Source organism: Suncus etruscus, chromosome 1 (genome assembly GCF_024139225.1).
Source record: "Suncus etruscus isolate mSunEtr1 chromosome 1, mSunEtr1.pri.cur, whole genome shotgun sequence".
In the NCBI taxonomy this organism is placed as follows: Eukaryota; Metazoa; Chordata; class Mammalia; order Eulipotyphla; family Soricidae; genus Suncus; species Suncus etruscus.
The window spans coordinates 21639118-21652745 of record NC_064848.1 but is presented as its reverse complement, the minus strand read 5'-3'; the positions used below and the strand labels follow the sequence as shown (position 1 = coordinate 21652745).

The window sequence follows — 13628 nt, the reverse complement described above, 5'->3', positions numbered from 1 at the left end:
TGATTGTGAACATGTGTTACTCTAAGTTCCTATTTATTAATAAAACTTGTCAGCTGGTTAAGTATTATCCACTCTTTCAAAGTATCAAAATAAAAGATGAGAGACGTTCCTACCTTTTGGGTCAGGGGGCAAAATAGTCAGCAGGAATCAGTGGAGCACTACCAAAAGGAGCCCTATCTGCATCTAGCACAATTTACTGAAAACACTACAAGTTTGGCTTTTTGGAAAACAGCAAATTACACGTTGTCATATGGCTCTTCTTCGTAGTGTCTCTGGCACAGACCATCTAGCAGAAAAAGATGGCTTAGCCTGGAAGCTGCCAGTTGACTTGTCGGCCTTTCTAGGGTATCCGTCCATGCTCTGCAGCAACCTTCTCTATGCAGTTGCTTTCAAGGGTCACACAGTTTCCTTATGCACACATGAGTCATTTTTGAGGTAAGGTCGTGTTCCTTTCTCCCCAGCTCAAGTCTTTTAAGGTCCAACATGAAACACTTCCTGATACAGTCATAGTCTCTTTCCTCTGTGCTGTTGGGGAAAGTATTTCTCTCTGGAAGGATAGAAGAAGGAAAGAAAAATGTCCCTGTAGACCAGGTAGAACAAATCTCATGAAGATAGGGAAGGCCGTGCTATCTTCCTAGTACCATGGAAGCTATTGCCATGCTTAGGGCTCATTTCCAGTTAGTTAAATGCATGATTAGGAGTCTGGTCAGTTGTCACATTTTACTTTAATTAAATCTTGTTTTGCTTTGTGGTTGATTTGCCAACAGTGGTGCATCAGCCCATTTGTTTCAGACAAATTGAATACGGGAACTGACGTAGCCATCAAGGTTTAAAGGTCTAGGCTCATTCAGATGTCTTCAGGCATTTCTGCCCATTCTCACTTCTTCCTTCATCACAGCCTGTCTACTACCCCCACCCTCCATTCCCAACTGGGGAAAGTGAGAAGCCCACTTCTAGTGCCACCTTTGCTTCCTATGTAAGACAGTTCTCAGGAGGTATATCCTTCATGCCTTTGTTTTGGCTCTTGCTTGGGCAGTCAAGCAATCCAATTTAGCTGTACCTAGGCTTGGACTGAAAAGCATCTAGTCTAGTCTCGTGACCTCCTTTGGTCTCATCTCATTATTATCAGGCCCTGGCAAAGGATTATCCAGGAACCGGTGCCAGGGCAGAGGCCTGATCAAAGACCAGCTGTTGTTTACAGGGCCAAAGACAACTTGCTCATTGAACCAGTGAACTGTACTCATCAGCCCTACATCACCACAAAGCTAGGTTATGAGCTTTAAAGCATAACTACTATGCTCCCAAAGTTGCCTGGATGGCTCTTAGGATGCCATAGGAGACAACGCAAGTGAGGACTTTATAAATCATTCAGTTTGGACAGTTTAACCAGGTGGTTAGGTGATGGTAATCAATTTATGGGCTGAGAATTGATCTCCTGCCACAGCATCTAGAACTTGGAGAAAAAGATCAAATGTATTTTTTTTTCAAAAATTTTTTTAGAAAAAAAAAAAGAACCATTAAACTTTCTTTTTTTCAGTTGTAGTGAAATCTCAAGGACCAAGACCTCCAGGTGCCTTAAAAGAAATTCTGATACCCAGTTAAGCGTGTGCATACATGGGCTGTGTGGGGCAGAAGCATGCTGTGAAAACACTTGACAATTTTTTTGTTTGTTTTTGGGTCACACCCAGTGGCACTCTTGGCTCTGCACTCAGAAATCATTCTTGGCAGAATTGGGGGACCATATGGGATGTCAGGGATCAAACCTGAGTTGGCTGTGTGCAAGGCAAATGCTCTACCTGCAGTGCTAAATCTCTAGCCCCAACACTTGACACTTTCAAAGGGAAGACTCAAGTTTAAGCCTCTCCCCAAGCTACAGGATAGCCCTTAAGTTTAATGACTCACAAGATCTAATACAGGGCATCTAGTCAGGGCAACCAGCCACTCTGCCACTTAGGAGGCCACTGTTGTTGGTTGCAGATGTCAACAGAAATAAGATTGTGGGTGATTGTCTGAATCCCTGTATTGCTTTTTCTCCCAAAAGACTAAGACATCTGGAAAACAAGGCCAGCAGCCTCAAAGCTTAGCTGCAGAACCAGGAAGCTTTCAGCTCAATATTTATAACATTTATAATACTTATAGAATGAGCACAGGATTGGTGACACCAGAGTCAACTGCTGAGACTGGTCATATGATAGGAGAAACAGGTGAATCAACCTCACCCTGAAGTCGCAGGTCTGATTTCAGGGCATCAAATGTCCCAGAAACGAGTCTCTAAGCTTGTGTCAGTCTCTCCTACCCAGTTTGCTTTCTCCTAGGGGATTTCTGTGTTCTGTGTTCTATCTTCTGTGGTTCTTGGTATGCAACTCTGGATTCTGATGTGAATTGGAAGTGGCACTACATACATGGATACTGTACATACACTTGCATACATAACACCACAAGCTCCATGTACCCACATGTGCTACCATAAATGTACATACTATATCACAGATGCACATGCATAGAAGGTACAATGGATGCATCTGCATCTGCATGTGGTATCACAGATGCTCATGCAGCTTTGCACATGGTACCAAAGACAAACATTTACCCACACACAGTATCACAGATGCACACATATCTGATATCACAGATTCTCATGTACACATGGTACATACAACAGGTGCATATGCAAATATCACATAACATAGGCACACATACCTGCACACATGTACAGATGCACACCTGCACACATAGTATCGTAAACACACCCCTCCACATACAATATCAGAGATGCATGCGCACCCGCACATGTGGCACCACATAAACATTACACATGATATCAGAGATACACATGCACTTGTATATGCAGTATCACAAACGCAATACACCACATGAATAGTAACACAGCTGCATATACCACATATAACACTATAGAACACACACATGGTACCACAGATATACATGCACCTACACACATGGCAGCACAGATACCTGCATGCATGGGTAACAAACACATTAGTTTCCTATTGGAAATCACCAGACAAGAGGCAAGAGAGGTTTAGATGGGGGAACTTTTTTTTTTCCTCCATGAAAGGACAAGTTAATGCCATTGGGCATGCACTTTCACCTTACACATGATTCAGCACAACCTGGAGAGGCCAAACTGAAGTTCAATTGTAGATGGGGAGCTGGTCCACCTTGAAGTTTGGCTATGAAAACTGGAACTCTACAACATTATCTTTATATTTTTAATTAATATCTTTATTTAAGCACCATGATTACACACGTTTGTAGTTGGGTTTTAGTTATGAAAAAGAACCCCCCTTCACTAGTGCGACATTCCCTCCATCAGTGCCCCTATCTTTCTCCTCCTCCACCCCCTGCCTGTATTAGAAATAGGCATTCTATTTCTCTCAGTCACTACCATTGTCATGATAGTTTTCAGTGTAATTATTTTTCTAACTGCACTCACCACTCTTTGTGGTAAGCTTCATATCATGGGCCAGGTCCTTCCAGCCCTCTATTGTTTCTGGGTATTATTGCAATAATGTCTTTTATTTTTCTTATATCCCATAGACTGAGAAACTTACTAAGAGAATGAGGAAGAGCAGCAGAATCTGAAATGGGAAACAGCAGGTAGAGGGAGACCAAGGGGGAGATTATGGTCATCTCTTCCCCAAGAGGGACTTACACATGACCCTCTTCAGGAGAAGCCAATAGGGGGCTTGTTTGTGGAATTCACTTTGGGGAGCAGGATACTTTTTAGTCCCCCAAGGATTCCTGAGCCACCTAATTTGTTCCCAACAATAACTTACTGGTCTAAGTTTCTGGTTTTTAAATATTGTAGTGCCAAAAATAGAACCTCATGCAGACAATGCAAATGCTTACAACTGAGCTCCACCACCAGCCTTCAACGGTAACTTGCTATGAGAAACCACACTTCTTTGATTCCTCATGGGCTAGGGACCGCAGAGAAACTGAGTTTATCTAGTCTGTGCAGAGGGACTAGTGCAAAATTAGAAGTAGAAAGTAATGACAAGACTACATGGGGCTAGACACAAGTTGCAATTGCAGTCAGGCAAGGCAACTATGGCCTTGCTAGGCAGGCTCCTTGCTAGGCAACTGAGAGAACCAGAGAAGCTTTCCCAAATGGATAGAGATCCACTTCTTCCTTACCCATGGTTATATTAGAAGCTACAGCCTTTATCTTTCAGAGTCTGTTGTGTAAAGGAGCTACAGAAGAAGTGATTGCCAGATGGATTTTCTAAGAGGGCAACTCCTTTCCATCTCAGATGGCAAAATTACCTGAGTTATTCAGACAAAGAAATTTTGCATAAAACTGCATCTCCTGCCAAATCATATCTAGAACCTGTTTCACACACTGGTCAAAGCCTCCACTGTTTGACCTGGTTAATTTTCATCTTTTTCTTCCTTCTCTGAAGTGCAAGACCTCTCCTACACAGGACTGAGTGTGGGTATGTGGCTGCCAGGCCGTGCATGCTGTAGCTGGATAATCATTGATTTTTGGTGTGATCTGGACCTCTGATCCTTCTAACCTCCTAATCTGTTTTTCTGGGCTACCTCCTGACTCCTGACCCCATTACCACTGAATCTTTCTCAATTCACTGATTCAAAGATAATCTACCAATCAAATGTTCTAATGAAAGTTTTGATTATTATGCAACTGCTATGCTTTCTCTGTGATTTATGTCCATCCAAGATTTCTGTGGGGCACTGTTGTCTATTGTCTACTGTGTGGGGCCATTGTCTATTTAAAAAAACAAAAAACATGCCTCAGCTCAGCATGCAGATTGTGTGATGCAGCTGAATAACTGCCAGGTGCTTGATTTGGACTCGTTGGGACTGTTCGATGGAATACGAGAACCAGATTGATGAAGAGACCTGCCCTAGTGGGGGCCAGACCAATCTCCTATTTGCTTAAACACAAGAGCAGGGATGTGTTCTTTGTAACATCATGAAATCTAGTTTTGCTTCGATGAATCCAAATACCTGCCCAACTCTTACCCACATTATTTATTCATGTCTGTTGTTCCTGTTTTATGCTTTATTATTCCTCAAGCCAAATTAATTTTTATCTGGCACGGAAATAAATGGATGGAACCTATGGGCCTTCTCTCCAGCGAGTGAAGATGAGAAACTTTCTATATTCAAGGTTTCTCAAATTGTTATATACCAACTGCATCCTATTTAGCTAGAGGTGCTGGCACAAGTCTGTGCCCAACTACAAACAGAATGAATCAGACTGACTATTGGACTTTAAAGAAGTCTACTGTTTCAACAGTCTTCAGATGATGTAGGTGCAAATTTGAGAAACCCTGCTGAGAAACCCCACAATTTGAAACGGCCCTTTCAAGCCAGTCCTGCTGAACCCAGTTCCAGAGATGGGAGCTCTCTCCCTCTCTGTGAAGGACCCTGCAGTATAGTTGTCCTCATGTGTGCCATGGCTGAAAGGAAGGGGAGGGGGAAATGTAATGTGTCACTAATGTTTCACTAGGCATCATCCTATCGGTGGCCCTAGCTGGCATCCTCGGCATCTGTGTTGTCCTGGCAGTGTCAATCTGGCTTTTTCGAAGGAAAAAGAGGTGAGTCAGGTGGAAATGGGGGTGTGTGACATTTGTGTTCATGGGACTCACCTGAATATGGAATGAAGACCCTCTGTACTCTAGTAAAGTTATGCTAGTTATCCTTTGTGGAAACCTTTCATGGGCACTTCTGCCCTATTTACTGTGGCAAAGTTGCTGTTAATTGTGTCCATGAGGGGAATGTGCCAGCCTTGCAATAATTGATAATCAGTGGTATGACTTTAGACAACACTCATGGCTTTGGGGATAAGACATATCTTACATTTGCCTAAACGTAAGATCAGGGATGTGTTCTTTTTAAGAATGTAATATTTGATTTTACTTCTATGAATCCAAACATGGACAAATGGATGGAATCCACAGTTTAAAGTTGGGGCTGCTATGACAGTCTCTTCAAAAGACAGACCTTAGAATTGTCAAATGTTAAAAACACAGTCTTGGAGGCCAGAGAGATATGTAGGGCCTTGCATGCTGCTGAAACCTGAGTTGTATCCCTGCACCCCATATGGTCTCATAAAAACTGCCAGGAATGATCCATAGGCACAAAGCCAGGAGTTAGTTAAGAGCATCAGTGGAGGTGATTCTGCAAAAAAAAAAAAAAAAAAAAAAGGAATAAAAGCAGAATTCCAGTTTATTTGGGTGGAGGGAATGGCCCCCAGAGAGGAATCTGACCTGTACGGTTTATCTTATTTCATAAATGAATAGGCTAGCTCTCTTTCTCTCTCCTTTAATAATTCTCCTGTGTTTGTATTCCAGTAGCAAAAAAGGTGGCCACAACAAAGGAGTCATTTATAAACCAGCCATCAAGAAGGAAAGTGAGGTCCATGCCTGAGGCCCTACTGTTCCCAGCAGTGTCCAAGGAAAAACTTGAAAGAACATTTCTTTGAATCTGACCCAACATGCCTCCATGGACACTTGATGTGTGAACCAAGTTTTCAGGGGAAATTTTTGATACACTCAGGGGCCTCTAGTTGGGTGTAGCCCCCATTCTGTTCTGAGGTCACAGTTATCACCAGTGTGATCTGCAGAAGGAAGAAACTTGACTCAAGAGGTAGCAGTCTTACCCCTCTGCTTCCTGAGGTTATTAAATGCTATGGATTCTGGGGTCACACATGAAATTTCCTGATGCAGGCTGTGAAGGCTAGAAAACAAGAAGAATTTCCAGAACACGTAAAACCATCTTTAGGTGAACCCCTGGAAATTCTGCTTCTTTCACAGCTTTCAAAAGAGAATGTACACTCTATGCTTGGGGGTTCTTCTGAAACTTAGTCTCTTTCCTTGTGGAAGGGATAGTCATCACCCTCTCATTTCTTTCTGCTATGATGATATCTTTATTATGACTTAAACTGCTCTCTGGTCAGGGTCTGCTCTGACCAGAATCCTTCTGCAGAGCAGGAAGGACTGCTCTTCTCAGGGACATGGTTACAGAGATGAAAACAAGAGCCACACTTTGACTTGTACTAGAGATATTTCTAAAGTCCCATACTTTGGATGAGACGCACCAAACACAACTTCAAGAGTGAATGCAACATTCTTGGATTTCCTTTTGGAATGATATGGGAATTGTAAGTTATTTGCTAGAAGCACAGACTATCCTAGGACCTTTACAACATTGGTGGAGAAGTTATATTGTGTTTTAGGTTTTATAATCAAGCCATTCCTTGGGAGTGCTTCTCTCCTTGAGAAGTTGTGTGTTCTGAGGTATCCCAGTGTCTTTGAAATATGAAAGAAAGAAGTGGTATGATGATAATTTGTTTTTTGGGCTCAGCTTCTATTCTTGTCCTCTTGGCCATATCCCTGCTATCTCCTGCTAAGTGGGGGAATTCTATGTGCTTTACTGAGAAGATGCCTCCACCTCTAAACATATGGCTATTCCTTATGTTTCAAAGAGATTTCTGACTCCCTAGCTCATTCTGACAGCACGAATGTCCTCTTGAAACATTGGTTTCTTTATACTATCTTTTTCCCTTTTTCTCTCTGACTCTTATTTTCACTGTTTTCCATCATCATAGTTTTATGATTGTTACAACCCTCTACCTTTAAGGACCCTTGCCATAAGGTCCCATGTGACTGAAGGGGATGAGGTCTCTATGTGTAGCTTGGGCCAAGGTTCTCCCTAGGATAGCTTTTATCCATCATGCCATAGATTGATCATACAACAGCAGTCACAACATTAAGAGTGAATTCAAGATGACTTCTAAGAAACCATCATAGACTTCTCCACTGCAACCTGATTTTATTTCAGGAACTTTTGGCATCTTTTCTGGGCCCATGACTGTATTGGGTCTAAAGGTTTATTCATTTGCTGGGCGGTGGGCACAGGGGCCCTCTCTGCCTCTTTGCCCAACTTTCAGGAACTCGTGATCAAAACTGGAAGTAGTTGGGAACTACTAATAATCCTCCTTTTTGGGGGGGAGTGTTGACAGGGAGAGGTTGAGACACCTGGTGATGCTCAGGGGTGACTCCTGGTACTGCACTCAGGAATTACTCTTGGCTATTCTCGGGACCATATGGGATAGTTGACCTCGGGATTAAATGCGGGTTGACCTTGTCCAAGGCAAACACCCTACCTGCTGTACTGTTGCTTTAATTCTACACTATCCACTTCTGTGCGGAGAGCCTCAGGGGAGGCTGAAACTTCAGAACGTCATTTAGGCCACTGCCATCAGTCACTACTACAGGAAAGCAAGAGTATTTTTGGCTCCCACTTAAAGGAGGTAGGGAAACCGGGGAAAATGAGAAAGCCAAACTGAGATTAGAAAAGGGACCCTTCATCGCTTCTCACAAATGAAAGAGCTGTTTCTCAGAGGCATCTGGTAAAAGAAAAATAAGAGACCTTAAATGTTTCTTTAATATGCAGCATTTTAGATTTTTACAGAATTTACCGGTAATCACATTTCCAGCGCAGTTCTTAAATTCTCCCCATTCACTGAACTCTCTGAAGCTCTCCAAAATTTTGGTTCCTGCACATAGACCACTGTGAAGATGGTCATTTAGCACCTCTGTATTTATTGTAAGAATGATTGTGATGATACATGTTGTACATATGAAAATTTTTAAATAAATATTTTTCAAGTCACACTGGTTTTTGGAATCTGAGGTTCAAACATCAACTGACTGTGCAGTTGCAGCAAATATTATTTATGTTCAGGTCTTAGAACCATCTGAGGAGAGAGACCTATGGTCTGGTAGCCCCAAAGTCAGCTGGGAATAAGAGAAACTGGAGAGTCAAGAAATCAGAGAATAGCTAAGAATAGGGGGATCAGATACCAGACCCAAAAAAGGCTAGAGAGAAAAGTCAGAATTGAGAAGGATTGGAAATAGAACTCGTGTATCTTGTGGAGGGGGCTGGTATGCTCTCAAGTGGTACTCCATAGGCCCCTGGGGTCACTTGTGGTGCTATTTAGCTAATAAGAAAAGCTATTCAGTGTAAAGACCTAAGAATATTGTGCTGCTCTGGCTCTGCAATAGACTACCAGAAAATATGGCATGCAGAACAGCAATATTGGGGAAGGGTCATCTGGGCCAATTGGTAGTAATCAGGAGTTTACTTGGTACAGATCTGACTCAGGGTCTCACATGCTAGCTCCAGCTCTCCATTGAACTCTCTCCCTGATATGACATTAATTTTACTACCTTATATAATCCAGTGAATCAAAAGTACTATAATTCTAGCATGTAATATTTTGATAGGATATATTTTCAACCTTTGCTTCTATTGTCAATCTTTTTAAGTCTGGTATATATTTTACACTTAGATCTCTATTTTAATGCTATTTACTTTTTTCCTTCTTTTTTTCCTTCCTTCCTTCCTTCCTTCCTTCCTTCCTTCCTTCCTTCCTTCCTTCCTTCCTTCCTTCCTTCCTTCCTTCCTTCCTTCTTTCTTTCTTTCTTTCTTTCTTTCTTTCTTTCTTTCTTTCTTTCTTTCTTTCTTTCTTTTTCCTTCCTTCCTTCCTTCCTTCCTTCCTTCCTTCCTTCCTTCCTTCCTTCCTTCCTTCCTTCCTTCCTTCCTTCCTTCCTTCCTCCCTCCCTCCCTCCCTCCCTCCCTCCCTCCCTCCCTCTCTCCCTCCCTCCCTTCCTGCCACACCTAGCGGCACTAAAGGGTTACTCCTGGCTCTGCACTCAGAAATTGCTCCTGGCAGACTCAAGGGACCATATGGGATGCCGGGGATAGAACCTGGGTTCGTCCCACGTCAGCCGTGTGCAAGGCAAACTCCCTACTGCTGTACTATTGCTCCGGCCCTTCAATGCTATTTTCACTAAAAATATTTGCTCTGTAAGGATTTAATCAAATTTACAGTTGAAAATGTATTTCACACACATTAGTACAAGCACACTCAAAATCTTTTCCAAACAATGCAATCATATATCATTTTCTATGTTTAAATTAATAAAAATACAAAAGCTATCAGTTTCAGTAACTATATTCTCAATGTTTGGTGGTTCCATGTGATGGATACTATCTCTTCCTTTACCATACCTGTTGAGAGGATCAAGCCATGAGGACTTCCTTTTATTTTTCTCCTGACTACACTTTTGGTTGAGCCCACACAGCTCAGTTCAATTCAAAAATTTATTCAGTCATTTTAAGAGACTTTTTTTGTGGCATTGACAGTGACTAATCTGTAGTCATCAAAGCCAAAGGCAAGAAGCTGCTTTCATTAGATGACCCAAGACCTGATTTTCGATAGCTAGCAGGACTGTAAGAGGCCTTGGCGCCATTGGAATTACTATTTTTGATAATGATTTCAAGGGACATCACCTGGAGAAGACTGATTGCTCATCTTCATGCGAATTTTCTGTTTGATACTCATCTGCATCAGAGAATTTCCATCTGAGTTACCTGAGCCACTCACACCCATCACCATGAGTATACCCAGCGTACATGTCCTCCAGTTCAGATTCTACCTCAGCAATGAGGACTTTCATATGAACATAGTCTATCAGGGGTCTCAAACTCAGGGCCCGTGGGCCGCAAACGGCCCTCCGTTCAACATTTTGTGGTCCTGCCCTAGAGGAATCTTTTTTTGTTTTGTTTTGTTTTAGTTGTTTGGGTCACACCCCCCAATGTTTGAGGCTTACTACTGACTTTGCACTCAAGGATCACCCCGACTTTGCCTCCTGCGGCCCCCAGGTAAATTGAGTTTGAGACCCCTGGAAGTGATGCTTAGTGGTGTGTTAAGAAGAGGGTAAGAGAAAACAGATGGGGGGAATCCAGGGAAAGTAAATAGAGGGAAGCAGAAGAGAGGGGACAGCTAGAAACTCACTTCTTTAGAGAACTGATTAACAGACCCTCCTGCAGGAACACTTTGGCCTAATTCCCCACCCCAATATGCTAAATGTGCAAGTGCTAGCCAGGTTGTTCCACTGCCACTGAGGCACCAAGATATTTTTAATTACAGGAGCTGGCCAGGTGACAGCCACTCATTGGATCCCCAAATCCCTTAATTTCTTTAGTTTCAATGATTGAAAGCAGTTCAAAGCAAGGGAACCTCAAGCATACTTGTGCAGTACTAGTACTTAGAATTGATAACTGGGTTTCACTTCCTTGCTTGACAAGTTTATGAGACCTTTTTTTCTGGGATGCCGAGAAGTCCTGAGATCAGCTCTAAGAGGATATAGACACTCTAGTTTGCAGTGGTCTGCACAGTGGTACAGCTCAGGGTCACTTTGCACATTCTAAAACTAGAGTTCATTTGCAATTGAAATGAAATAACTGTTCCATAGAAACACAACAGAATATAGGATGGATTTTTCCCCTAAAGCATTTCAAGGGGAGAGCCTAAATATATAAATAGTTATGTATTTATAGACAGATATTACTATCTATCCTAGAACGCACATACAGTACTGGTTAATGAGAGTAAACACATTTCTTGGTTTTTTTTTTTTTTTTTTGGGCCACACCCGTTTGACGCTCAGGGGTTACTCCTGGCTATGCGCTCAGAAATCGCCCCTGGCTTGGGGGGACCATATGGGACACCGGGGGATCGAACCGAGGTCCTTCCTTGGCTAGCGCTTGCAAGGCAGACACCTTACCTCCAGCGCCACCTACCCGGCCCCGTAAACACATTTCTTACCTGCTGCTGCCACCTAGTGAATTCTTTGAAAGCAGGTTAAAGCTGCCTTCACAAATAGAGTAATTTATTGAATTTATTATATATTGCAATTGAAATGAAATAAAGGAGAAGAGGAAATGCAGCAGTATAATAAAAAATTTTGTATGTGTTAGTGCATTTCAGTAAAGGAACACAGGTAAATGACTAATCTGTTGAATGCATTTTTAACTTCTGGCACCACCTAGTGAATTTATTAGGAGTAAAAATTTCACTTACAAACCCAATTAAACTAATTAATGTACATTTGTTGTGTATTGCACATGAACTGAATTACTGAAAGGTAGAACCAGTGGAGTATCAGGTAGAAAGTGGTGCTTTGTTGGTCCAAATGCATTTTAGGGCAAGAGCACAGATATTTGACAATAAAACATGCATTATTTTATGAGTAAACTTGTTGACTCCTAGTGAAGTCATTGGAAGCCTAGTTAAATCTACTAATCCAGTTAATCAGTTGTGTGTTTTCTTTTATATCACAATTGAAATGAAATAACTAATAGGTAGAATTAGTGCACTTCAAGAATGGAGCACAATGAAAGGGAATAAAGTGGCATACATGATACATATCCCTTCATTAACAATAGTGCAAGATGGGGCCAGAGAGATAGCATGGAGGTAGAGCGATTGCCTTCCATGCAGAAGGACGGTGGTTCGAATCCCAGCATCCCATATGGTCCCCCCGAGCCTGCCAGGAGCGATTTCTGAGCATAGAGCCAGGGGTAACCCCTGAGCGCTGCTGAGTGTGACACAAAAACCAAAAACCAAAAAAAACCAAAAAAACAAAAAAAACCCCAAAACCCAAAAAAACACCCCAAAAGCAAACATTAGTGCTAAAACCATTTCGAAAAGGATGAAAAAGGAAGAGAAAGAGAAGGAGGAAGGGAGAGAAAGAGAAGAGACAGGCAGTGGGAAGGGTGGGAGAGAAAATGGAACATTGGTGGTGGGAAAGGTACAATGGTGAAGGGTGGTGTACATTGTATGACTGAAACTCAATCACAAACAATTTTGTACTTAATAAAATTATTATTTTAAATAAAAATAAATAAATAAATAGAATTAAGAACAGAATATAATTATTATAAAATTATTTTATTTAAAATCAAATAATTAATAAAATAATTATTTAAAAAGAAAGGAACACAAAACATGACTGTCTACCAGGCTTTGGGTAAGGAAGCAAAATTTGTGATTCTGAAATCCTGAAAGCAAAACAAAGAGTTGTAAGTACATCTGATATGACTTTATTCTAGCCTCAACTGCCTGTTTGGGTTGGGCTAACTTGAGATAGGGGAGTGAACAAGGCTAACACAGGGCCAGAATAGGTCACTTACCCCTCACTCCAGTGCATTTGTTCTTGTGCTACATAACAAGTGATTATAGGCCAGAGAGCTAGCATAGTGGGTAAGGTACTTGCCTTGCATGCAGCAGACTTGAATTTGATCCATATCATCCCCTATGCACTTCCAGGAGTGAATTCTGAGGGCAGAGTCAGGATTAATTCTTGAGCACTGCAGGTTGTGGTCCAACAACAACAAAAACATAAGCTGTTACTTAAGCAGTTACATAATCTGTGGATTCATGCCTGGCTGGAAATCAGGAATGGCAAAAAAGATAGGTCCTAAAGGGAGTAGCTGTGGTCATGTACCCTATAGATAGATACTCACTGTGTAACCTACACATTGCCATCTCCCAATGTGAAGGGTAAAGAACTAGAGAGTCCATACAGCAATACACAGGATAGCAGCATGCAAAGAGCATACAAAGTGTGCCTATCACTGTGGCTAGAATCTGTTGCCAGGTAGAGACAGCAGGTCCACCACTATAGTAGATATCCTCTGTCATGACAGTGATCTGGTTGGTTTCATTTTCCACTACCAATAAAGCTTGATATATATAAATGAGGACATTTCCTGTGGGCAGGCAAGGC

The 13628-nt window shown here is 41.9% G+C and overlaps 1 protein-coding gene across 3 annotated transcripts in view; it reads left to right on the top strand.

Annotated features, from left to right (window-relative positions):
- CA12 (carbonic anhydrase 12) overlaps positions 1-7858 on the top strand; it is a 59054-nt gene extending 51196 nt beyond the window's left edge. For 2 of the 3 annotated variants that reach the window (XM_049784160.1, XM_049784161.1), the window contains 3 exons: positions 4425-4457; positions 5498-5585; positions 6342-7858. In XM_049784160.1, coding sequence (XP_049640117.1) covers positions 4425-4457; positions 5498-5585; positions 6342-6417 — 197 coding nt within the window. In that variant the 3' untranslated portion in view covers positions 6418-7858. The remainder of the gene's footprint in view (positions 1-4424; positions 4458-5497; positions 5586-6341) is intronic. The other variant, XM_049784162.1, reaches the window with a different exon arrangement.
- The last annotated feature ends 5770 nt before the right edge of the window (positions 7859-13628 follow it).